Source organism: Anopheles darlingi, chromosome 3 (assembly GCF_943734745.1).
Source record: "Anopheles darlingi chromosome 3, idAnoDarlMG_H_01, whole genome shotgun sequence".
Classification (NCBI taxonomy): Eukaryota; Metazoa; Arthropoda; class Insecta; order Diptera; family Culicidae; genus Anopheles; species Anopheles darlingi.
This window is the reverse complement of record NC_064875.1, coordinates 23,897,160-23,923,966: the sequence shown is the minus strand read 5'-3', so window position 1 is coordinate 23,923,966 and position 26,807 is coordinate 23,897,160. Positions and strand designations below refer to the sequence as shown.

The 26,807-nt window shown below is 48.2% G+C and overlaps 2 protein-coding genes across 3 annotated transcripts in view; one reads left to right on the top strand and one right to left on the bottom strand.

Moving 5' to 3' along the window:
• Positions 1 to 22,472, bottom strand: part of LOC125956611 (F-box/LRR-repeat protein 16) — a 33,094-nt gene extending 10,622 nt beyond the window's left edge. Inside the window, exons 1-2 of one of the 2 annotated variants that reach the window (XM_049688672.1) lie at positions 22,344 to 22,472; positions 19,208 to 20,495 (exon numbers count right to left, since the gene is read on the bottom strand). In XM_049688672.1, the coding sequence (XP_049544629.1) occupies positions 19,208 to 20,188 (981 nt within the window). In that variant the 5' untranslated portion in view covers positions 20,189 to 20,495; positions 22,344 to 22,472. Of the gene's footprint in view, positions 1 to 19,207; positions 20,496 to 21,626; positions 21,732 to 22,343 lie in introns of those variants that run through there. The other variant, XM_049688671.1, reaches the window with a different exon arrangement.
• Positions 4,301 to 5,172, top strand: LOC125956653 (gametocyte-specific factor 1 homolog). Its single transcript, XM_049688731.1, has one exon. The coding sequence runs from the start codon at positions 4,427 to 4,429 to the stop codon at positions 4,922 to 4,924; it is 498 nt and encodes a 165-aa protein (XP_049544688.1). The 5' UTR covers positions 4,301 to 4,426; the 3' UTR covers positions 4,925 to 5,172.
• Positions 22,473 to 26,807: the final 4,335 nt, after the last annotated feature.

The window sequence follows — 26,807 nt, the reverse complement described above, 5'->3', positions numbered from 1 at the left end:
TTAACAACAACAAAAAATGAAACAAAATGCAACCACAGACGGAGATGGAAATGCCTAAATCAATACTCCGGACGGCGACAAACACAGACCCGACAGACCGGTGACGACGCCATTTATACGCCATAATTTGACACTCCAACGCGTTGGTGTGTGGTCCTCCTGGTCGTGGTTGTGGTCTGGTCTCATCGTCCTGCCGTCGTTCGACATCGCTTGGTATTTACTTGGAGTCCTTTGCGCTACCTGCGCTGTCCATCCATTGGAGTTGCTGTTTGAAGAAGCAGTCCAGCTGGTCTCGCACCGTGGTGGAGGTGGCCGTTGCGAAAAGCAATTAAGTGGCCAACGGACGGTCGGTCGGTAGCCCGGTGACAGCCGTCCTTTCCAAAAGGTTCAGCAAACAACAACAACGAGAAAATGAAAACCGCGTGTGCTGACGCCCGGGACTCCCGGGGGCAGAAGAAAAACAAATGCCGGCGTCCGGTGCTCGGTAGCAAAACAAACTACCCGCTCACTCTTTCTTTCTCATCCCTATATTCATCTTCTGCTCCTCGTCGATCGGCGTTAATTTTTCACACCAAACCATCACCACCACCAAGCCACAGAGCGGTACCGTACTACTACCTTCTTCTTAGACAAACATCATAAACATGTACCTGGCGCTGGCGCGGCCCTCCGCGGTTCGATCCGCGGTGCGCGGTGGTGGTTTGTAAATAAACAAAATGCCGATAAAGGATTCGTTTTTCTTTCCCCTACCCCGGCCCGGGCGCCGGTAGACCGTCGTTTTGCTGAGCGTCAAACCAAGCCAAGCCAAGGTCACTAGACAAGGCTGTTAGCGAACGAGCGAATAAACGAACGAACGAAGGCGCTGGCCGGACAGAGATGACAGACGGTCGACAACGACGTTGCGACGGAGGAAGGCAAAGTGAAATGAATTTATGAAAAAGAGCAACTGTTTCCTTTTGCTGCTAGTGTTAAACCACTTTAACGCTCCGCCATTCCAAGTGGCCGACCTGATACATGGATCATTTCAGCGGAGGAACAACCAAACAACATAAAATTAAAACCCCATCCCCGCCAGTGATGGGGTAGTAGTGACCGGGGTGGATTTTATTATCTAATCGTTTAGACACACACCCATGACCACCACCACCATCACTAGCATCGGTACGTCGTTGACCAACTTCCTATTAGCTCGCAAACATGCCGCCGCTACACACGAATAGGGAGTGAGTAAATTCCTAGCATTCCCGTGACAACGACCGAAGACGAGAAGCCGTTCGACGGTGGTGCTGCCGTGTGCCGGCGTTCCTTCTTTTGATTTTCCTTTTGCTTAGTCATCGCATCACACGCACACACACACACGCACACACACGCACACATACATTGTGCGGTGGCGGGTTGAAGAGTGTACTCGGGGTGAGTTATTTATAATGTGATACTCCCCCCTTGAGGTGCTTAAGAGCCGATCAGCTGATTGTAGTCGACAAAGTGCGGGCGAGTGCGAGAGGAGGTGGTCTGGTAGTGGTTTGGCAAGTAGTTTGGTTTTGTTTCCTGTTATCATCGTGTCTGCCCATTTCTCTCGTATCACCATCGGGACCTCTCCAACTTCCTCAATGCTCATCAAGTAGCTAATGATTGATGTGTATAGTTTAAGTTGCAAATTTGTAAAAAAAATGGTAGCATCGATTTATGGTCATTTTTGCTACGAAAAAGATCCCAAAAAGATGGTTAATAAATAAATTAATATTAATATTTCAAACACATTTGCGCCTATAAAGGAAATGATTGGCGCAGATCAAAATGAATCAGTCGTGGGCAACATTGCCGACGTTTTGCTCGCACTATCTTGCCGCAGTACTTAACATTCGCCATCCGTTATAACAATCCATCGTCTAAAAAGTTAACGAAAGCATGACTCGTATGTCAAACGGTGCCTGTGTAACAGCCAGAAAAAAATCTCTGGGTCACGGTAATCACGGTCTTGAAATATCTCGAGTTTCCTAGTAGTTTGAGTCCGGGTATCTGCCTCTTCTTGACTTAGACGTCATTCCGATATGTTTATCGCTAGTGTATTTAGAGTTAGAACTAATAATCCATCCGTAGGCTCACGGATTGGGGATTAACGCCGCAAGTCATCCATGAAATTGGGGTCAAATCTCTTATTACCGATAAAACAACGTCGCCATCAGACGTGTCCAAAGGGGAGTAATGTTAATTTGTATAATCCTTTCTATATTTCCTCCTAATAGATTAGTAGCAAAATTCCGTATTGCAGTCAAATTAAACCCATGCTTCGTGAAATTCTTTAGCTTTACTTAAGTCAAATTTACTCAATTTGAATTTAATTAATCGTTTCAATGCAAAGGCAATGCGTTCAATAGTTTCATATAGTTTTGCATAAATATTGCGATACAATGATGATAAAAATATAATAATCGGATGGTAGTATTCATTTCCATCTTTTAATGTTTTATAGTTTAAATAATTGATTTACTCAAATGGTTTCATATATTGTAAATCAATGCCTGTCCCACCTTTAGTATCGTTTGGTGTAAAAATGCATCCCATATAATTGAAACGAAATAAATGCTATTTCCCTCTCCAGACTACGACTCAGTGCGTGAGTTATACAACGTTGGCATGGTATCAACAACAGTCACCTGGTATCAACAACGTGATAAATTCATTAGGCTCACTGTAGCATCTAATTAGCAGTGTATCAGTAGCAGCATCCGATGGTAGCGTCTGTTGTTAGAAGAAGGAAGAAAAGGACTCACAAAAGGAAACATTTTTAATTTGATTGCCTTTTTGCTACCCACGAGCAACGAGGTGAGCAGTCGGCTCGAGCTCGGAATACCCGGAGCCAATTCTTCCATCGCAACCTCCATCCAACACCTACACCCAAGTCCGTGAACACAATGCAAGACACCACGCAACGGCCCACCAGCCAGCGAGCAAAAATGTTAAATCAATCTTTGCCCGAGGCAAGCCAGCTCCAACACATCAGCCGGCAACAGCAATCACATCATCGTTGATGATGAATATCATGAAAACCCATCTCCGGGCAACGGCATGGGAGTGCTTTTCGCGTCGGAACGAGGCGTGGGTCTTGCTGTTTCCCGCGTAACACCGGCTGCTCTTCAAATACCTGAGAGGTGTCCGTGGGAGGCTGAGGTGTTTTGAGAAGCAGAATGGAATGCCTCTCGGTAAAACGTTCGAAAATAGCGACGAAAGCCAAAATAACTCCAAGCTCAATCCAGCAGCACACCGAAGAGGAAGCCGCCAATGTAATGGCGTATCCGCGACGGCAGATGCTTGCGAACACGGCTCATCACTTACACCAAATGAAGCATCGCACTCTCATCGCGCATGCCGGGCGTGATTAATCGAACAGATGTATCGTGTAGCAGCTTTCCTCTATTCCTTCGCTTCTCCACTTTGAAATGGGTCTCAAGGTCATTAAAATGTTCGCTCGACAGAAGAACGGCAATAATAGTCACGTTAACAACTGCGAACTTAAAAGAGAGAGAGCCGGGAATGGAGAGGTAGTGAAGTACTGCAAATGAAAGGCCCGTTGTTGTGAAAGGATAAAAAGCTCTAAACCATTTCCTAAGCGGAAACCCCTTTTCTCATGGTCAATGGGGAGGGAATGACATGCGGGAAACCATGTCCATGGTAACAATCACCATGAACACGAAGGCCATTCTTTTGGTGGCGGCTATGGTTGTTCGTGAAATAACACGATTCATGGCGTAATCCTGGAAACTACGTTGACCATGAAATGCGCTGTAGTACGGTCAGTGACATGTGCTGAAGTGCAACAACATTAGATCATTGCTAAGCAGTTTCAGCATTGTTCCGTTTCGGGCGACACATCGTGTGAAAAGTGTGCAGTATAGGGGGCAATTAAATTAAATCATTCAACCCTGCTAATCACAAACTGGACTTGCATATCGGGCACGAACGAGAGCATGGTACGACATGAACTTCGTCACTTTTATCCTGTTGGTTTGAGAATAGAGTAGTGTTCTATGGACAAAGGACGAAGGACCGGAAGCTATAAAAAATGTAACAAGAAATACAGAATGTCCCATGTGTTGTGGAAACTAACAACGGGATGGCTGCATTTCCAACTATCGACTGCTACAAAAGTTGGCCATTCATGAAACATGTGAGTTAATATAAAAAGTTAGAAAATTTACGGCACAAAGGAGTTGGAGTACCTTACTCTACAGGGTGCCTCAGCGCCTTGCTGCACAGGGTGCTTCTGCGCATGCCTGGATGCTTGTCAACTTGACAGCTAGCGCTTTGTTTACAAGTGGTGGTCTTCGCGGCTGGCCTGGCTGGAGCGTCTCCGAGTGAAAAACGAGTAAAAATTCGTGGAAATTTTCTCTACAAACGGAAAAGTGTGCCATTATCTGAAGCAATAATGGAAGAGACGAAGAAACTCGGCTACGACACGACGTGTCCCTTTAACCCGGCCCATCTGCTAGCGGGCGAGAGCATGCAGAAGCACTTGCTGAAGTGCAAGAAGCAGCACAAATCGTCGAATTTGATAGTCTGTCCGTTTAACCAAACGCACTACATACGGAAAAGCGAATACGCCCAGCACATCAAGGTCTGTCCGGATCGTATTTTGATCGAATCGTGCCGCTACACGGAGAAAAACGACGCGCGAGGTGGCACGAACGCGGGTCAACGACAGGAAACAACGCAGCCGAACTACACCGCGGAAACAACAAGCTACAACGGCAACGATGAAGAGAACTGGGACGATATGGATGTGCCGGCGTACAATCCGCTAAAGTATTGCCTGGAGAACAAGGTCATTCGCCAGGCCAACCACTTGACACCGGCCGAAAAGCGTGCATTCTACGAGGAGGAAAGAATTCGTCACATGGAGCTGAGCAAGAAGTTGCAACAATAGTGCACCGTTTTGCTGTTTTTACGTTACGACGTATTGCTATGTTAATATACTCTCAGTTAATGTAACCAAGGAACACAGCCGAAAGAGGGACAGATCCGATACTAGCGCCACAACGAACACCTAGCACCCGCTTCGGGTTAGCGCGCTGTATAGCAAACGTACCAAGAATCTTCCAAACATTCTATGAAAATTTACCAAATATGAAGAAAGTGGATATTAAAGCAATGATCAATGTAAAACAATAAATTTGTTAAAGAAATTTCCTGGTTTTTTGGATTTACTTTCTAGTTAACGCATATAAAACCAACAGAAACTTGTAAGGCAAGCTCTGGCTGGTATTTTTTTGATACTCATTTCTTGTCAAGCCAGCCAGCTGGCGTCCGTTAACAAGCCTAGTCAACGGTCTGCTTGGCCGTGTCTGTCGCATTTGTTATTCATGGAAACCACACATAATCTCATCTCCGGTCGCCGCCAGCGGCACAAGGAAGCTACGAGACATTATGGCCTCCGCGTTGAAGAGCGGTCGCGTCAACGGATGTATTCTGCGGAACGGAAGCACCGCCCAAGCTCTAGCCCCTTGTGTTTGGGTTAGCGGCGAGCCCATACCGGCAGCACAGGTTTGTGGTTCTCATGCGGTGCGATACAAACGGCTAAAACATTGCTCATCTGTGGCCATACAGGATAGGGGTTCGCTGGAGTGGTCCTTGAGGCTTAGCGGCACACTCATCTCTCACCGGTCGGGGGAAATTGGTACGTGAAAAGTCAAACGGAAAACCACACATCCTGCGGCGCGCTGCTATCCAAGAGAACCGCTTTTCATCAACAGCTGCACCATGTACAAGGAAGTCTTCAAACAAGGCTGGCTCTGGTTGGTTGGCCTACTCGGTGCATTGCCGTCCGTCTAGCCTCGGCTACGCTAGCTGGTTATTGTTGTACACCAGAACTGGGTGACCTCTTCAACGGAACTTACAGGTTTCCCCCACCCCCGCGGGGAGGGGGGGGGGGGGTAGAATCATCTTTTCTCGCTGGCTTTGTCACCATCTGTGTTTGGCTTTGTCTTTTGTCTCGTCCTCGCGCGTCCTGATAAACATACAGATCCTGGGAGGTCCGGACATCGGGGGGAACCACATGAGTGGTGAGGGCTTGTTCTTGGCTATTTGCACAGCAGATCGGTGGCCAGACCGTTAACAATGGCATCACACTCTCGAAGCACGTCCCGCGTCGGGCACGTGCAATGCTGCATCTCATGGTAGCCCATGATCAGCATCATGTACACGCTTTTTAGGAGTCCGTTCCAAGCGACACCAAGGTTGAAATTAAAAGACAACTCTCTATAGTAAGACTACCCGAGAACGGATAAAGGGCACCGATGGAGCACACTTCTTGGAGCGCATGCGGCTGACGAGGGTGGGGGACCACCGTTGTATGTTATATCAACAAGCTGCGAGTAAACTGAAAAGACTGATGAGTGTTTCGCCCGATAGCTGCATCATGAAGTATTTGTTGTATAGGTTGTGTGTTGCTTTCGTTTTTCTTTGGAGCCAGGTGCATGGTACGGGACATACAGCACAACAAACTGGAGCGTTGAAGCCGTAAGCCTCCAATCTCAGATAGTGGAAATGATAACTCACAGACGTTTTACCATTCGACTAATGGGACGGTATCGTTATGTAAAGCCCAAGGTGAAACACAAACACAAAGCACTGGAAGAGTTCGCTTCCATGGGAAAACCAAACACTTTTAACAAGCCCTCATTCATTACCTAATACAAGTCTCGTGAGATGGCTTTTGCTAATGGAAAATGATGCGATGACGACGGTCCGAAAATGAGCCTCAGCCTTATGCTTCAACGGTAAAACGACCGACCGATGATGGGTCTAATTAAGGATGAGCTTTTGCAAAGTCAGCCCTCTTTAATCTAACCAGCCCAATCAGTTGGCTTTAATTCTATTCACCAGCCAGAACCCACCAGCCAACCAACCAGGCAAGCAGACGACCGTCGTTTAATGTTCGTTGACTGACAGCAGCACTCCAGCTTGCACCGTTGGAAGCACCGTTTTCTCAAGTCCACCCCATGGACCCACCAGGGCCTTGAGCCTAGGAACCGTCGCCGGAATACTTTGACGTGATTTACTACCGAAAGCGACAGTGAAGCACTTATAGCACTTAGTAGTTTGGAGCACTAAAAATAGTCATCATTAGGGAGATCGATTCGAATCATGGCTGGGGACTAGGGTGTCCTTCTTATGCCATTCGAAGAGCTGTAGCGCTCGAGAAGGAATTGTGTAATCCCCATGTTCAATAAAGTCTGTAGTGTGGCAGCATGAACTAGGCAGGATCGATAATCTGTGGGCTTCTGTGGGAACCGCAACATCGCCAGAGTTTTCCCAGCAGTCAGATTGGTGGTGTTAAAATGGGGTTTGACATTAATCCATATCTCAAAAATGGATCTCTGGGAAGAAAAAACCAAATCAAACGGAATAGTCTGCAACACCAAATCGCACAGCAATGTTTCTCGGAAGCCATCAAATTTTTAATTAAATAAATCGATGGCGTTAATAACCATGATAATCATCACTGCAAATAACCTGAGATGATAAAAATATACGCTTTCAGCCAGAGATTGCGCTGGATTATCACTTCGGATTGGCAGCTCGGACCCCAGTGAAGGTCCTTAGGTCGACCAGGTCCGTTCCTCGGGCTACCAGTTTATTGACGCTATTATACGAACAAAATTCTCCCAGCCTCAGACAGCCAGATATTCAAGATATCTTTTGGTGAATTCCGATCACAAGTATTTTCTTTTAAAACCTTAAAGCCCGATCTGTTTAAATATTGATCTCTGCTTTTTTCCATACATTCAATGTGTAAGTACATTACATCCCCAGCCGTACAGACGTACCATTTAATGGTACCGAATGGCAACATCGGTACGCACCGGTACGCCGTGAAGTACATCGCAGTGAGACTCGACTTGAAAAGAAACTATCCTTGAATAGGCCTCTGGAGGATAAGTACCAACCGGTGACGATGGCTGACATGCCTATCGTGGGGGGTCTATTAAGGCTTGGGCTGATAAAATATTCATCGTCCAATGCACCCGCAGGGGTCGTAGGGGTTCTGCTGCTACTTGTCTTGCTGACGATAAAACGAGAAGAAAACGTTATTCCAGTCAGCTTCCCTTGCGCCATCCTTGCTTCACCGCCCTGCGTCCTACATACGCCCATCAGTAATCAAACATTTGTGCCCCAGATAACGAACCAGTGGGCACCAGCTACTGCACTGTGTAAACCAGCATGCAACGACAGGCAGACAGGCAAGGATTGGTTGGGTTGTGGTACAACGGCATACCACTGTTGCTGTTCACTAACTGTAGCACAACCACCCTTTTCACACGCTTCATAATTAGACGATAGAAAATAACTGCCGACATCCATCATGGCCGCGGTCCCAGTTCTGGGTGTCGCTGCTGCCAGCTGGTGGCAAGTGGTATCATGTAACTACACGATGTTATAACAGCGGCCGGCAGCTATTCTGACGTAATAATAGGTGACACAATGGCAATGGCGTACGATGCAACTGACATCATCAATCATCCCAGGTTCGTCGACGGAGGCCGGCAATCGTTTCAGGGCGACAAAAGTTCAGGTTTGCCGCAGGAAGTGTGTTGTCATATTTGTTCTCGTCTCGTTAGAGAGGACAGTAGGAACGAAACTTTTACCATGATATACCTCTTGCACACTTGCCTGGCGTGCAATTGCTGTGGTTGTCCACGTAGTGCGGGTATTTATACTCACGAGAACTGGGTGATATTCAATTTGTTTTAAAGTTTGATTAGTAAGAAGTGGTTGTATTCGTTGTGATTCGTTCATACTACTGCATAGTTTATGGAGTTTATTATTTAAAGTCTCATGATTTTATGATATTTTTCCATATTCTAACGAGCTCATACAATATTCAGAAACAGGATCCTAGCTTATTCAAAACCCTAAAATCAATCAATAACGCGTTGTACGAAACGCACATACCCTAATAACTCTAGAGCTATCACCACATCCGCATTCACCAGCCCCGGATATGAAGCCCCGGCACGCGTGGTGCCGCGTATGCAATTTGGCACACACACACTCAGACACACGCCCAAACCACAAAAGTCAATCGGAAACCGCTGAAAAGGACGAAAAATCAATAAACGAAACAACTACCGTTTCGCTCGCTGCGTTCCACAGCTTCCATTAGGTCCCTGATGGCAAATGGCTGGCGTTGCCGTTCCGTTGCCGAACATTTGCCCTTCCGGTTCGGTGCGTTGGCAAGTGCAAACGGATGCGGAGATGCGTTGCAGCATCAACGAGCCCAGCCCCGCGCCAAAAAAAAAAGAACGCGCCGAGAAAGAAATAATAATAAATTCAAAGTCACGCTGGCGCCAGCCAGTCTTGGTGGCCAGACTTTCGATTCGGTTCGCGCCGCCTGTCCTGTCCTCGTACCGGCGTTGTCTGGCCCTCCCCTCTCTCAGAAGAATCACACTTTACACGCTTCCTGCTACTGTTCGCTGGTTGTGGTGCGATGCGTACGGCATTATCCCCCCGATTATCGCTCCACAAGAGGATGGCCGAGATTAAGGGGGATGGTCTTTCTTGTGCCAAACCGCACGCAGACGAGAGAGAGAGAGAGAGAGACCAGTCCCGACAGTACCAATTGTGGTGTGGTCCAATGCTGGTGACATACCGGGAGCGTTTCACCGGAAAACGGTTTCTGAGCTCCACTGCAGCAGCGGGAATGAAAAGCCAACCAACCAACCCAGCCATTGGTCTGTGTTTGTGGCGTTGCCGGTTGTCGGTTGCCGAGGTTGAGAGTGAAATTTGTTTTTGATCATCCAGAGTTACTTGAGATTGTTGACGTACCGGTTTGTGGTTGTTGCAGGCAGGAGGAAGGCAGACGTTGATTCATATTTACGAAGAATGAAAACAACATTCCGGCGTCGGACGGCGCCGTTTCTGAACTCTTCGCTTCGTCGTTCCGTTTCTGACAGTGCGTTTGATTTATGATGTTGCGGATGTAAAGACCAGAGAGACTCAGTTAGTGAGCGTAGCCTTGGAACGACTGGAACAATCATTCCAACAACCCACGGTAGAGCCAGTTGCAAATGGCATCGCTTTTGTTCACTAAGCCTTTTATGTTGCCCCAAAAAAACACACACACTTTGTATACACTTTCGCTTTACTTTATCGATACACGGGTCCAGCTCCAGCAGCAAGTTTGTTCATCGCTTTCAAAAAGTGATTTATCAACTCCGTTGAACTCGAATCGAACTCAGCAACTCCAGTGCAGATGTAGTAAGAAGCAATATTTACGTTGTTCCAACCGAAAGAACGATATCGTAATCCTTGCTGCAACCAAATCCGCGGAAAATTGAACATGAAACACGTCAATAGAAAGCTTCAAAAGGGGTCGGTTTGAAAAAAAAAATGGGGTCGGTTTGAATATAAGAAACAACAATCGACTCAGACACACACACACACACACGGGTACGTAATAGTACGTAAATTCAAACAAAACAATCCGGCATTCCGGTCCGGTGCGATTGTGTGTAGCACAAGCACGGCAGCGTCCTATCAACCTGCCACCAGGGTGGCGCTGAAAATCGATTTTACGGATCAGGTGCAAGGCAGCGAACCGAAGCGAATACTATGGCGTGCGGCCAGTAGCCAGAGTTATCGACATAGCAGCACACCAGCCAACGGCAGGACAGGAACAAGCATAATATGGAAGCCAAATAAACTTCGATTTACCATTCGTAGAAGAGCATAAGCGCACCTGACCCGGGTGGAATGGTGTCTCGCTTTATGGTTTTTTTTCCTACGCTCGGTGTGAACATGCGCCAGCGTACGAAGTGTTTAAATATGAATTCGTTCAAGATCATATCCATGTTGCTAGCTGCCTATGACGAATTCTAATGCATTGTCTAAGCCGAAGATGTTTATGTATTTTCTTGCGAACAACGCCTTTGCCGCTCGTAATCTAACGACACTGCGTTCCGCATAATTTGATGCACAGTGACACACCGACACAGTGATATCGGTGCCGGCTTTCCATATCCTTCAAGAATTCTCAATCTTCCGCAGCGAACCACTTTATGTTGAGACAACGACATCAAACGGACAAAAGGATGGTCACATGGGCACCCCACAAAGTGAAACGAAAAAGCTCAAGCAATGCTTCTCATCGGCATCACCAAGCATCAAGCACCATTCATTCTCGGGATGTTAAATTCATGAAACAAATGACATTTAAATCCGTTCCAATTGGTACAGCCGACATCGACATTTGGTATTCATGACAAAACATTGGCCCGGAAGAGGGTGCATAAGTATGCAAATCGGAACCGGCAAGCGAAACCGCAACCCAACGCAAAGCTCTTTATGCCCCGACGGAAAGGGAAGCTACCGAGAGTGCGTGACGCATCGTCACGGTACAGGCAACGCTCAATGGGAGCCACCAAGACACCGAGAGCTTTCGGTTGCCGGTCTTTTCGAGAGGGGGGGCCAATGAGTGATTGGACCATCAAGATGCTGAGGATCACTGCATTAGTTGTTGAGGTCAAACATTCGTTAAGAGCATTGAAAAATGGGCAGAAAGTTGGGGTTCATGGAAATTGATAGGTGTATTGAACTATCATGCTTTTGCAGAAGCAAAAAAAAGCAAAGAGAGCCAGTGATGATGGTTACATTAACATCAAACCAAAGAGAAATGCAACGTTTATTTAACTGATTTAACTTAAGATTTAAATTTAAAAGATTAAAAAAAACTATGTTGTCTTTCAAAGACGCATTATTATCATATTCAACTGATTTGAAAACTCCCCGATAGCAAGATAGCAATGTGCTTCTTTAATTTAGGTAAAGCATTGCTCATTTACAAAATTAATTTAACTGAAATTGCCTGCATAATGTCTATTAAAACATTCGGGGCATTTTATTTCAATCATTTATAGCTTAATAGCATGATTTAACATCCCATTTTGTCTGCACAGGATTTTCACAAGCGTCACGACCAATGATCAAACCCCATGCGGGTCTGACGCAGAAGGTGACCGCCGTTCCCACACGCTGGTTCCCGTCTCTGCGTTTCCACAATCGCCCCAAAAAACTCACACTCTCACCTGCGTCATCCCCGTGCGTTACGCAAACACGCATTCCACAACGACCACCTTAATGTCTTCAACAAAATGTGGAAAAAAGAATGATGAAAAACCTCCGTTTCCACCGCCCCAGTGGGCGGCCTTCTGGCATCCAGTCCGCCCAGCTGGAAGGGAATCAGCTCCGTGAAAATCGGAAAATCAACCAAAAATTCAACAACAAAAGTAAGCCACAAGAAACCACCAAACCACGAGACGATGTGATGTGGGAAGGAAATCTAATTTACGCATCACCTTACCACCACCACTGCCGTCGTCACCGCCGCAGTCGACTTCTGGCAAGGTAGAAAGTCGAAAATTGGCTTTCCACCCACGTGTGTGTGTGTGAGAGGAGAGTGGTCGTCGGAGATCTGTTCCAACCGATCGCAGGACACCGAAAGAGGGAAGAGTAGGAGACGAGCACCGGAATCGTGACACACGAAGGAACGGACGTCATTTGATGGCCGGTAGGTAGCTGCCGGGAAAGGGAGGGCGTAGTATTTTTGGAAAAGATGGTGAAACGGAAAACATTTTTCCCCCTTTTTTTCTCGCTTTTCTTTCCTTTTTTTTTTGTTTGCGGTGGCCGGAAATTCGAAACGGAAATTATTAACACCGAACGAAATGGCGGAAAAGTATGCTCTCCCACCGCCCGGATTGAGGGGCTGGCTTTCAATCTCAGGATTTGGGGTTTGCACATCCTCCTACTGCCCCGTGCCCCTGCCTCCATTCATCGGTTCGATCGTTAGGTGCCGGAATTTATTTGATTGTGAAAAACGGCGTGTTTACCTTGCCGTTTGTGATGTCTTTATTGCTAAGGTGCTTGAATTGTTGAGTTGAGTATGAAACATCATCAAACAGGGATTCAAAGGAAGCCGCAGTGGCGATCTCATTGAGCACACAACACAATCGAGATTCAAATGGGAAACCAACCAATTGACAGACACACACACGGCAACAGATAATTGCGTTACGGTGCTAAGGGAAAGGGCGCCACTTCGGCAGCGGTCCTTTATTTTTAGCATAACGGTGGCAGCGCGAACGCAAACACAAATCAGCTGATTGAATTCGAGATGCTGAATGGCGGTCCTGATCGCTGCTATCGCTGTCTGTGTGCCAATACTATACAGCTAGAGCCTGGCACCAAATGCTCGCAATCAGCAAACTCAGCACCCCGCTCGCTAATGGAGTATTCTCATCGTCACCTCGGGGGCTGTGAAATGACTGGGCGAGTTACAAGCGAGGCGTTTTTTTTCTTATCTGAATTTCCATTTAGATTTCCAATATTTCGAGATTGTTTTCCCTGGCAAAATGCAGCCGGATCAGCTATCGTTAGCCACAGGGAACTGTTTGCAAACGACGATCAACGAAATGAAAACACGTTAGGGATTTGTGTGTTTCCTTTGTTCACCGGAAAATGCTCGTTTATGCCTCCAGTTGGCATATGCTGTTGACCGAAACAGATTTGAACAACTCTCATTTAGTTATCGTCGTTTCCCATCGATACCACGGCCCGCTTCCATTTCCTTTCCTTCCTTCCTCCAAACAATGCAATATTATGCGAGAGTTTATGAGTGATCGCGAATCGTTGTTTGATTGATTCATAAATGTACCAGCAATGGGGGTGGGGGTGGAGGTTCAATTCGATTAGATCGATCGATTGTGAGGCAAACATTGTTTATTTATGAGTTTTTTTTTCATATTCCTTCGTTCCTAGGGTACTCCCAACCGTACCCACAGTATTTGTCCCGCGGCTAATGTGAAGTCAAAGTCGATAAAGAAAAAGATTCAACGAAATATGAACCACTCCAGCAGAAGCTTGTCGTTTTTTTTGCAAAACTCTACTCGTCTCGTATTCTGAAGTTTCGAAGCGTCTCGGTGCGATGCGATGGATCAAATTGATCGTTTGCTACTCGTCGAACGGGAAATTCATGATGCGCCCTTTGGGAAAAGCAATTCCAAACGCTGTCGCTTCTCTGATTCGTTGCTATCGATATACTCGTCATGCGGTAAGTTATCATTAGGAATCCCCAGAGTTCGACTCGAAGCATGGGGGGGGGGGAGAAAAGTGACGAGCAAAAAAAAAACAGATTGTTCTTCAACTTCTCGTTTATGAGCCCCATGTCATCGACTCATCAAATTAGCAAAATCGAATAAACTTTATCGATACAATTCGGTGGCACATCGAGGACAAAACGTCACAAAAATGGGACCATATTACCATATTCGGCAACACACTGAAGACAGGCGGCTGGACGCAGTTGTCGTATCTTTATCATTTCATCACTTTTCGGAGACCAAAGCAACGAACCGTGTGTGTGAAACACACACACACACACACAAACAGATTTCCTTTCGAACAGCCAAGTACTGGCGCATGCATACGATGGGGCGTGCAGTGGCGCGGCATCGCATAAAACGCATTCCCTTGTCGGCGGCTCTTACGCCGAAATGCGCCCGCGATAAACATTCCCGATCCGTCGCAAGCGTGCACGGCATGCGTTCGCATTGGAATTTATTTTAAACTCGCCCTACGTCAACACCACCAACGAGAGCAATGTGCAAAAATGTGCATGGAAGCCAGAGCAGCATGTTTACGGCATGATGCTGCACGAGCATGTTCGCTCTTCCCTTTCTCGCAGCTAATAATTCAATGTCAATAGCATGCCCCGTGCCCCGTGATATTGACGTCCATTTTGTGTTGCAAGAGCAGCGAAGGATAAAGGAGAGTTCTTTTTATTCGCTTCATTTATGATTCGTCCATTTATGGAAGCTAACCAGGCAAGGGGAATGTGAATTCCAGCAAATATGCACAACAGCGTCAGACGGCGCGCTTCTCAGTACTTTTTGTTGTTGTTGTGAAGCACAAATTGGCATTACACTCACTACCGACAGCAGCACAAGTCAGGCAACTCAAATGGAAAGCAAAACGTTTGTTACATGCATTTCCCAAGTGCAATCATCAGGGACTGCGCGATACGTCTGCCACTAGGGCCGAGGCTACCATTGTGTACCATAAACGAGCGAATCCGAAAGTCAGCCATTTCGAACCGGTGGCAGCCAGACTGGCACCCAGCCGGGGCGGGCGAGCAAGCAATTCGACGATTTCTGGTGTCTCGTCCTTGTTTTTCGACACCGACGATACCACATTCGGGGCGGGGCGTTGAAACGGGGGACGTAAAAGCGCTTCCCACTCCAACGAGCTGAAATTGCACTTTCGGTTGATGACATGAGATGAAGGACGTAGCGGGGGTGGGTAGTGGGCCCTCCATTCGATTATGGCAGCAGTGGGCAGCGCTTATCCTAATTGATTTCTCGTCTCGAGCGTCTACTGACAGCAGGACACATTTCGGGGCACCAAATATCCTTAAATTGTTCGCCAAAGGATCGCTAAACTGGATGAAATGCCAGCCGTCCTGGCAGACTCTCAGTCTATATGCTTCGCTGTGCCACATTGGGTGGGAAGGGTCATAATAGAATTCTTGTTTTTGACAATTGGATCACCATTTTCGGTAGACACGGTTTTCGTCAGCTGTGAGCTGTCGAGCTGGGGACCGATTTCAAGGGCCTCGTCGCCTGCCACTATGTTACCGCGGCGGTACCAAAACCGAGACGCTCCAATCCATTAGGACGAGCTGAATCCAATAAACTATAGAAGAAGCGGAAGGAGTGAAGAGAGAAAATGAGGGGATAGTGGAAAGAGAGTGAAAGAAGTGCAAACCCCGAAATTCAATTTCACCCCTGCCACTCACCATGATAGATATGATATGGCCCCTTCCTTCGAACAACCAATACCCATCCATCCGGCACTGACGACCTCCGGCGCTCATATTTCCGGACCGCAGAACCGCCGGTTGCGCCATGGAAAAAGGGTCCCCCCCCATTTCGATTTGTCCTTTTTGGGGTGCCATATTCCATATATGGCGCAAGACGGAAAGGCCTCATTTGTGTGGTTTAGTAGTGGCCCCCACCACCGGGTCTGTCGTAACGAAGTCTCGATGGTCTACATGTGGCAATGCCTTGTGTGTTATGCAGATGTTTGTTAAATAACATGTGAAGGCATAACACGTTACGAAGTTTATATTTGATTTTTGTGTGTCGGTTTCTACATATTTTGACCATCTTTAAGGCACATTTTGGGGGTTTCCCTACAAATAAAAAAATCTGTTTCGATGAAAATCGTTACGATTTACTGATGTGTAAATATGCTTTCTATCGATGTGAAAAGAAAATAATCCACATCCAGATGCGCCAATGCACCATGTGCATCTTCAACTCCCAGTGTATCGTTGTAACACCAGTTAATCGTCTTTTCGGGGCAAATAGGATCTTTTGAATATATAATTGGTATTCCTCGTGTCACACAGATTAAGAAACTCATGATATATCCCTGGTGTAACTACACACAACGCATCTGAAGCGATTTGATTTGGCAGTAGATATACCAACCTCTTTACATAACATTCATGATTCAATATGCTTAGTAAACTTTAAAAAAAAACGCATTTTCATAGCAATGATTATTCGATGTACATAATATTGACTTCCTTCAGTGCACTTACTAGAAGGATTTCTCATACAGTTTTGCGTGGCTACACTTAACCTTTTCGCGATTCGTGGAACATCAGTTTTCCTAGCATTTTGGTGACACATAACGCTAGTATTATGGTTGAGTTTTAAAAACGTCTCCATCCAATAGTTTCTTAGACGATTGTAATTTATACTGTAAAAACATTCTTAGAAATATAAAGAGCATTCTTGTCATCCTGGTTCTGACTCTTCTTGCACATTAGAAATATCTCGTTCATTAAGTGCGGAACTTACTTACTTACTTATCCGGCGCTACAACCGACGAGCGGTCTTGGCCTGCCAAAGAAGATTCCTCCACCGCTCGCGATCGAGCGCCGTCGTCCTCCAAGTCGGTAGTCCTGCTATTCTGGCGTCAATGTCGATACCGTTGCTCCATCTCGATTTGGGCCTACCACGCCCTCTCTGTCCATCCGGAAGGCCTAAGAAGACTTTACGGGCTGGGTCGTCGTCTGCCATTCTCATGACATGCCCAGCCCACCGAAGCCGGGCGAGTCTCATGCGCTGCGCGACAGTGAGATCGTCATACAACGCGTATAACTCCGCGTTGTATCGGCTTCTCCATCGTCCCTCCTCACACACGGGGCCAAATATCCTTCTGAGAACTCTCCTCTCGAACGCGGATAAGAGGGCTTCGTCCGTTCTGGACAGTGTCTAAGTCTCAGAGGCGTATGTGAGCACCGGTACTATATACGTTGTATACAGTCCCAGTTTCGTCCTTCTCGACAGATTTCTCGAGTGAATTAGTTTCGGTTTAAGTGCGTTAGTTAGGTGCGGAACATGATGTGTAAAATGCCATTTTTTCATCATTTTCAAATCAGCATTTCGAATGCATTTCAAATCAACAATTTTCAATTCTTTTCAATATTTTTTTCATATTATGAAATGAGCTAAATATTACGTTGTGACAAATGTCCTCAGATAATTGAAGGGTGAAATAAAAACGCTAGTTTTTGAGGAAATCATTTGGTGTCTGTTTGAGGTTAAATATTAAAAGAATAAAATTGGTTCCTGTATCTAATTTATCGCTCAGTAAAACCAGCATAGAGCTATGCATACCGTTGAACTACATACGCAACGTTAGTAGCCGAAACCATGCGCTAAGGACATGCACTGAGCCCCCAGAATTAATAAATTTCCATCCCGTGCATGTATTGCCGGTCAGAGATGCACCGATTCACCGACACAAAAAGAATCATCCGAACAGGAATGTTGCAACGTGTTGCAACAGCATAAAATACCCCCAGGTTGATCACCTCGGCACTCGATCCCACAAACAACTCAAACTGCCAGACGCTGCTTCTACAGAGACTTGCTTGCATCGCCTCGAACACTCATAAACTGCCCCATCGCCGGCGCCCCATCCACTGTGCGCTGTCGCCTCTATCAGTCAGGCTTCGACACCGTCGCCACCGGGCCGTTGTAGAACGTTATTTTAATATTGTTTTCCACCTCGGATCCACCCTACCTCGGTGGGCCTCGACCTTCGCCTACCGAGTGACGAGTAGTAGCACAATCAACAGATTATTGTGTTGTGTTTGTTTGCCCACTCACCCTCGCACGGCCTCGATGTGGTGCCACAACAATATACGCTGCTCGCTGGCACGACGGTCGGTGGTGTTCGGCTGTATCGATGATGCCCTGCTCCTGTTGTCACCACGCCATAGCAGACGCGCCACTAAAACCGCCGATGTGTTTGCCATTTGGTGGTGTGCCAAGAGTTGGCTCTTCAAATGGGCATTTGAACCAGTTTGTTCGTCCTGTTCGTCCCCTTTCACACCGTCACCACAGCACTGCAGTTGTTGGTGCAGTTCGGTTTCGGTGGCCAGCTCTCCATCGGTAAAACAGAAGAATACACCAACCATCCAGAGCTGCGGATGCAAATTCAATTCAATTCAAAGAACACTGAACTCCAAACAGCAAAACAACTAACCTGATGGTGGCCAGCAGTTGGAACACCCCAGGAAGGCCCAAGATGGAGTGCAATAAATCGAGCCTCGCACCATTAAACGGCCAGCTAAACCGGTGTGCTCCGCCCAGAGCGAAAGAACCGTTGCCAACGCAGAACTAGGTCACCGGTACGGTGCTATTACTTCCGCGTGGTCACGCTCGCCGACAGATGCAACCCCTGTCGCCAGCAAGTCTGCCACGTCTGCCCTAACACAAGGGGGGGAGGCAAGAAGATTCCAAGGGATATTTTCTTTTTGCCTTTTTCTACCGGAAAAGCATTCCAAAGAGACGCTCGAGAGTCGAAGAATTCAATTTTAGATTGTCCTCACACTATCCTTCCTGACGCCGTATGGGCGGAAACTCGACGGAAAAACGAACCATTACCAGGCGTCTCCATCGGTCTAACTCAAGGACACGAATACCAACAAACCAAGTCAGATGGCCAGTTGTAGACCTGTTATCGAATACTTTTGCCATACAACTGCCAGTCCAACATCGGAAATCATTTGATCACTTCGTTTACTACACTTAACACTCTAACTTGGAAAGATGAAAGATGAGTCCCGGGAACTTACCTGTAGATGGTCGAGCAACGCTTCCAGTCCCCGATCGCTGATCGAGGAGCACCGCAGGCTGAGCGAATGGACGTGCTTGGAGGCGAGCGGGAACGAATGGACCAGATCGAGCGCATCCTCATCGGTGGCCCCCATCAGACAGACCGCATGGAAACTGCGCCGTATTAGCGAGTTATACAGCTTCACCCGGTCCTGGTTCGTGGTCTGGCGTAGCTCCCGGCACTGCAGCACCGGTACGAGCCCACTCCAGTACCGGGGACTACGGTACAGCAGATCGCGCCACTTCTGGCATACCTGGGCCAACGTGCACCGCTCGAAGGACGTGAAGTAGAGGAAGAACCGTGCTAGGAACCGTTCATCCTGCAGCAGCTGCTCGATGGTCAGAATTTGCGGTAGCGCTAGCTGTCCCTGGTGTCCGGCCAGCCCCATCTTTCCACCGTGATGATGATGGTTCATACCACCACCACCTCCACTGCCGTGTGGTCCATGATGGTGCGGGATCTTGCGCATCGATTGCGGTGTGTTCGATTGGGACTTACTGTTGCCACCGGTACCCAGTATACCGGAGGCCGTACCTTTACCACCACCACCACCACCACCACTGGATCCTCCCGTACCACCTACCGCTCCACCAGAGGGATTCGATATGCGGGATGGTTTCTCCGGAGCATGGCCACCACCGGACTGCGACTGGCCAGCCGTCTGTATGCTGACGTTACCGGCAGTGTTGGAGGAGGACGAGGAGGAGGAGGAGGAAGACGAGCTGCTGCTGCTGCTGCTGCTGCTACTCCCACCACACAGCACATTCGTGACGCGCTCCATAACGCTCGCCTTCCCATCGCCCGACTTGCTACCGCTACCGCCACCACTACCACCGTGATGGTGCTTCGACCGCAGCCCAAGGCCGTTGATGCGTTTCGATAGTTCGGCCGAGGCACGCTCAACCACTCCCTGGGCGGATATGGAGGACATCTTCAACATTCAGGTTGCCCACCGATGGAGCGTACGATGGGGAGGTTCGATCGGGACCTGCGCCGGGAGGGATTCCGGTGCAGGAGCGGAAGAACTGGAAGGAACCTAGGGTCAACGGAATAGCACGCAGTCCGGTTCGCACTGGTTTACGTCCCTACGCGTCACCTCTAGCTCGGTTAAACACTCACTTGGCAACACACACACACACACAATGCACGTCGAACACTTAAAATGGAGAACAGCACACTTCACTTTACACTTGACTGCTTTTTAACACCGGATCGAAAGGGGATACATCTGCGGATGCCACTAGCCACTGCAGCATTGGAGAAGACAAACGAATTAAATCAATGAACCTCCCATCAATGGTTGCTGCGGTGGCGCTCGAACTTCTTCCAAGTTATTCCGAAGGTTCCTTGGATTAAACTAATTTGCCTGCCAAACTGTCATCCAACGGCACAAGTCCTTCGCATTCCGCTAGTATCAACTTTATCACACACACACACACGTACGCATATACCAGTAGGAATCGTTTCTTGGAACCTAGCGCGATCCTTCCTCCACCGCCCATCGCGAACTACGTGTAGGTAGTTCGCTTGAAGTGAATGAACCCCAAAGCCAATTGGCCTGCTACGACTGCTTCTTCGCCTGCCAAAATCGCGTCGACAGGGCGAGAAGCGAAAGAAGGAGTCGGCGACGACGGCTCCCGGCCGTTCGCGATGCGCTCGCAGGGCCACTCCGCAGAGTGGTACGTTATCATCGATTTTCCCCCCTACCCCCCACCCGAACACTCCGAGCCATTGCTATTTTCTCGCGTGGCTAAAACGGAGCAGGTACCGAATGGTAAAGACGGTGGCGTTTTCGTGCGTGTGTGCTCGTTGTTGTTCCTTTTGCTCTTTTCCTTTGGTAGCACAGCGCGGTCGTTATGTGGCTTTAAGGGGGCTTTAAGTATTGAGAGGTTCCATTATATCCGACCTGGAGTCTTACACTTGCAGAACGTTTCACGAAGCGTTAGTGTTCATGTTGCAAAAATGGGAGCAAAAAGTAGCTTCAACATAAAACTCCAGCACTCCAAATTGGAGCTGGTTACCGCATAATGGCATCCCTTCGCTGCAGCTCACGCATACAGAGGCAGCTCAGGAATGTAGCCTTGAGAGGGTATTGAGCATTTTTACCGAACATTAAAGAGAAGTTTTAGCTGACCCTGGGTGGAACTGGTAACAGTTGACGTGGTAACCTAAAGCACATGTTCGATGTCCTAAGGAATACGATTCCTGGTAAACCCCGAAGCTAACACCGAAGCACGCGTTTTCCACTCTTGTCAACCTTACATTCGGGATATTTGGGACTCTTCCAGAAATACCAGCAATAATGGCCAGCACACACAGCACACACACACACCAATACAACAGGATCCCCCCCTAAAAACGCTACGCAGAGTACAAACCAAACCAAAGCGATCCAACCAGCAACCAGCACGGACACGGACAGCAGCAGCAGTAGCACTACGAATGACTAGCCTGGCGTCTGGACTCGCACTGCACGACAGGCTACACACGAGTGCCCTGAGCCGAATGGCCGTCCTCGCTGGCTGGCTGACTGGCTGGCTGGAGCAATTCCCCAAATTCTCAGCATAAGCAACATAAACACGCACACCGAGAGAACAAAAAGCGGGGGGCACAGGAAACACCAGGACGTCGAATGGAAAGAGTCTCACCGAACACGAGTAGCCCCCCCGATGATGAGCACCAAAACAGAACAACCTTCGGAGCTGTGCTGCTGGAGTTTTCTTTAACATGAAACACACACACACAGACACACACACACTGCGAGCGACACGTGAGTTCCACGAGATTTTCCACGGAGCGGGAAAATCGACTGGCATGGCATATCCTGTCGCGTGAGACACTCTCTTTCGCTCTCACTAACACATGCGCTCCCTTGAGGGAAAACAAAAGGAGAAAGCGTCCGCCTATCACGCACACACACACACGCGCGCGCGCACAGAGCACCACATTTCACAGCCATTCCAGCACAGGCCCCATGCTGGGGACGTGTGCATGCTATATCCTTCCACAGCTAAGGGGGTTAATCAGCTGCAGCTTCACCACACAAACACGTAGTCTACTAGATCGACTCACTACCAAAGAGTACACACACTAACCCGCAAATCGCTGCGCCGGCCGCTGCTGCTGAGTTCAGCTGGCGATCGTGCACTGACCGACGGTCCGAGAGTCTCGTCCCGTTCGTGCGTGAAAACACCTCGCGTTCCTCGTTGGTTGGGAAATTCGCGTTTTTTTTTTTTTGTGGGAGGGAAAACTGAAAAGCAAGTGAGAACGGGGTTCGGACGTTGGTCCCGAATCCCCGAGGATATCACCGAGAGTTTTTCGAGAGAGAGAGAGAGAGAGAGAGAGAGATTGAGAGGAGCAAGTGAGTGAGAGAGCGAATCCGTGGGTAAGTGTATTGGTGCTCACAGTACTCGCCACCTTGGAATGTATTAAAGGAGGGGGAAGGGAATGGTCGTGGTCGCGATCCTGCGTCGATTAGTCTCATACACCTTGATGGTTGATGTACTTTATTCATGTTTTTTACCTCAAACACCTCACTCACAACGGCTCATCTCATACCTGCTCTCACAGCCTTCACCTGACATCTCATCTTCTCATCTTCGACACGCAGCTTCTCGCCGCCGAGCGCGCGCTGGTGCGGAAGTAGAGACCGAATTGTTGAAAACATACCTTCGCTACCTCGTCCCCTGGCAGCACATTGCAACCACACGACCCACCCCCCGAATGCCGCCACCGGGAGGGGACCCTAGTGACGACCCCTTTTCGTCGGCCAGTGATGTTGTGTTTTACTTCGTTATTTATAATCTCGACCGAATTACGGTTCCTACTCTCTCTCTCTCTCTCTCTCGCACACGTAGAACGCGCGCGCACCACGCGGAACAACGCACCTTGCGACGTTGCTGCACGGCGAGTGGAAAGATTATGATGGGGACGCCCAGCCAGCCACCAAGCACTAGGTGACGGCGGCGATGCAGTAACCAAGCCAACGACGGCCAACTCGCCTCAAAAACCGCAACAATCGGAAGCATAAAAACCCCTTTTACAGTCGTGTTATGAAACTAAAAGATGGTCTCAATGGTGACCAGTCAGCATCCTTTGTTGGTGTGCGGTGCGCGAATGCTAAACCACGCGGTACGTTGCCACGTAAGAAAGGGATTTGGTGGCTTGGTGGGTGCTGCTTCGCGTCCTGTTAAACGACGTGCGTTGTCGTGCTGGTCGGTTGGCCACGTTTTAACGACCAATCAAACCGTTTAACCAAACGCGAGGGTGAAGGCTTGGCATTACAAGGAGTAGCTGGGAGGGGAGCGAGTGTACGGCGGGGGTAGGATTCAAGAGGAATTAAAGGAATGGCCCGGTTAAATACCGGGTTGGTTGGTTTGTTGGCTGTGGTTTCGGTTTTATGTAATCAGTTGCATTTGGTCGCGTCTGCGGAACACTGGGCGGCGGACTGTAATTAAAGCCCGGCTCGGTGGCTGTAGCTTGTCGTTTCATTAGTGAATGGCCACAGGGGACCGCACTGTCACAAGTGGCTCAGGAATGGGGTTGTAAACCACAAGTACGCGTAGTCAACGATGTGAATCTTTATTTTGTCCAAACTATGGTCCCATCTTTGTAGCTATAGATTCCATTTAAAGTTTCTTTGAACAAAACGCACATTGCAACATTGTTGCAACAACAATGAAAAGGTAAAAGTATATGCAGCGAACATTGTGTGTCATCTTTGGCTACATCTTAATAGAAATCCACCAATTGCCAGCCAACCAGCCAGTGCAATGGTCAACACGTAAGCACTACCTGACAGCCGCCGTTTCGCTTATCCGTTTGTACAGCCTGCTTGGGTTCATTTTTCAAACAAACCAACGCAAGACTGGTACCAGGCGTGACAAACTCGAAACAAACATCCCAACCTTCTCGCCCCAATCCTGGCTACTGCCCTGGCAGGAGCATCAAATCGTTGTTCCATTCTTCTCGGTGGGATAAGCGACGCTACGGACGCTACCTGCACTCAGCGCGTGTTACGTGGCAGCATGCCAGTGGCGTTACCGTTCATTAAACCCCTCGTCGTAACACGCACAATACAATACACAACAACGGCAGCAGCAACCGAAATGATGATGCGGTGCGTCGGCGTGGCCCCGTGCTGCGTTTGGGCTGCTTGCTCCGTTTGGCTCGGTGGCGACACCTACATAGCAGCAGCGGGATATCATTAATCACCGAAATCACCATCACACCAACACGCCATACTACCACCCTCCCTCCTCAGGCCGTAAAAGGTACGTTCGCTTCTTCTCACACAGGCGCGCACTTTGCTCACGCTTCATCTGGCTCATCGTCCTTTTCTCACCGAGCAGTGGTTCTCACACCGTCGCTAGGTAAACAGCACATGGTGGCGCCTGCTAGGGGAGGTTTTCCACGTTTTTCCTCCCCACAGCGAGAGCGGATCGTTGTGCTCCAGCAGCCGAGCTAATTCTCTCACCGGCACGCAGCCCTCCTGGCTTTCTTTCGCGCATTTCGAGAGAGACACAAAATAGGAATCCATTGGTGTGTGTGTATGTGCACTGTTTGGTGTGTTAGTGTACCGAACAGGGGAATATTTTCACTGACCCCGACGGTTAGACCATGGGGTGCTGCTTTATCACGATGGCACACTTTGTTTCAATTTGCACCAAATCGAACGACATAACGAACACCGATATATGGTCCTTTGATTGCTGACAAATGATCCCGACGACGAACACTACACAAACCTAACCTCAAAGCAAAGCAACCTAAGCTCAATAACCAATTTTTTAGGCCGAAAACGCTTGAGAAACCAACCACCAAACCGGCTAGAAGGTGCTGAGGACGCACAGAACAACAGAACGGCGCAACCTTCGACCTACTGACAAGCGCGTCCTGGCGTGTGGTTCTCGACTGCTGCTGACCGTGCGGTTTCGAATAGCTCACCGCTGGTGGTACGGCTGCTTCGTTCCTCATCCCCTCCCCTTGCTATACGAAACCACACACAAGCGCAGAAGCTTCCTCCCTTCTCTCGATCCAAAATAAAGGATACCATTGCCCACACCATAGCAACATCCAGCCCAGTGGGGAAGAATGGAGCCCGTCCGGACTCTGTCCGGCGATGTTCGGCGGGTGCGCAGAACCCAACGACGCACCCGTTCAGGTCGTATACAGGCTGCTGCTGGCCCACTGTCTCGCTGACGTCACGTACGTTGGGCGAAATGGATTTGAATGTTTGATTCGCCCCCAGCAGGACTTTTGCAACGGCAAACGGAACACGGACGTTCGATGGCGTACGCGTAACGGTCACCTGGAGGATTTGCATGGGAATCGCACGTTTTTAAAACCAGACAAATGGTGCAGAATGTTCACGGTTACTAGATTAGTTTTGCAATGAAATTCGTTGTCTCTCAACGAGCCTCGAGAAACCTCGAGAAACGAATTAGTAAGTAGGCCAGCGTGTCGGCTAATGAGCATCAAAAGCGTGGGGGGAAGCATATATCATTTCACCATTAATAACGCCTCTACGGTCATCAACTCATCAGGCATCAACGTTAGTAGAAATGAAAAGCAGCAGCAGCAACAGCAACAGCTCGGACACACCACGCACTGAATCGCGCACCTCCAACTAGCCAGCAAAGCAACCAAAAACCAAGCAGGTTAACCAATTCGTGGTCTAAATTATTAACGGTGGGTAGAGAAGGGAAGGTAATGTGGTCTACGTTCCATGTCCGGCGGGAGTGTGTTGTGTAGGACGCGAGTGTTGAACATCATGAGCATCATGTCACCAGTCATCCCGCTGCTACGGTCTACCGCTGGCATGCGTGACGATTATCAATACATTTGGTGCCAGCTCGCCGTGACGCCGTCCCATTACATTCCATTACAGCTGACTCACCCACGAACCAGGGGAGCACCTCTGGTGTGTGTCGCCTCCGTCACTACCACAATGGTGCTGTCGGGGGCAATGTGAGTGTGGGTGGGATTTGTTATTTTGATTTTCCGCTTTCCGTTAAATCAACCCAGATTTTTTGCCCACCTTCGCAGCGAGCTAGCGTCCACATAGGCCGCGAAGATGTTTCTTTTACAGTTTGCCGCTTGTGTTGTAGCGTGGCCAATGTAGGACCGTAGAATCAACTATCGGTCAGAAAGGGGAATTCGATGTTTGCTAAGTGAGAATGTACGGTATTGGGAGAGAAACATTGTTTCTCAACAATATCGAGGTTCGGTCTTGATTGGCAGATGCAGGTTAAGTCGTATTTCGATACGGTGGCAGTAACGAACTAGGTCTCTGTTAATCAACAAAAGTAAGGGAAAAGGATTGGCATTGACACCTACCGTATATTTTTGTTTGTGAATGTTCAATGTTCATGCAAAATGCACTCTAATGTTTGCTTGGAATGATAAGAAAAACGTTTAAAAAGCTCAAATGAATGGACGCTCAGGTTAATCGTTAAAGAACGTTCTAAATCGTACGCCACTATTTTATCATAATTTAGTAAATATTTAAAACTAAAATTTTCCAAATTACTACTTTGTTCATCATAGCAATCATAAAA

Coding starts and splice junctions, on each gene's coding strand:
- LOC125956653 (XM_049688731.1), top strand. CDS start 4,427: ATGGAAGAGACGAAGAAACTCGGCTACGACACGACGTGTCCCTTTAAC.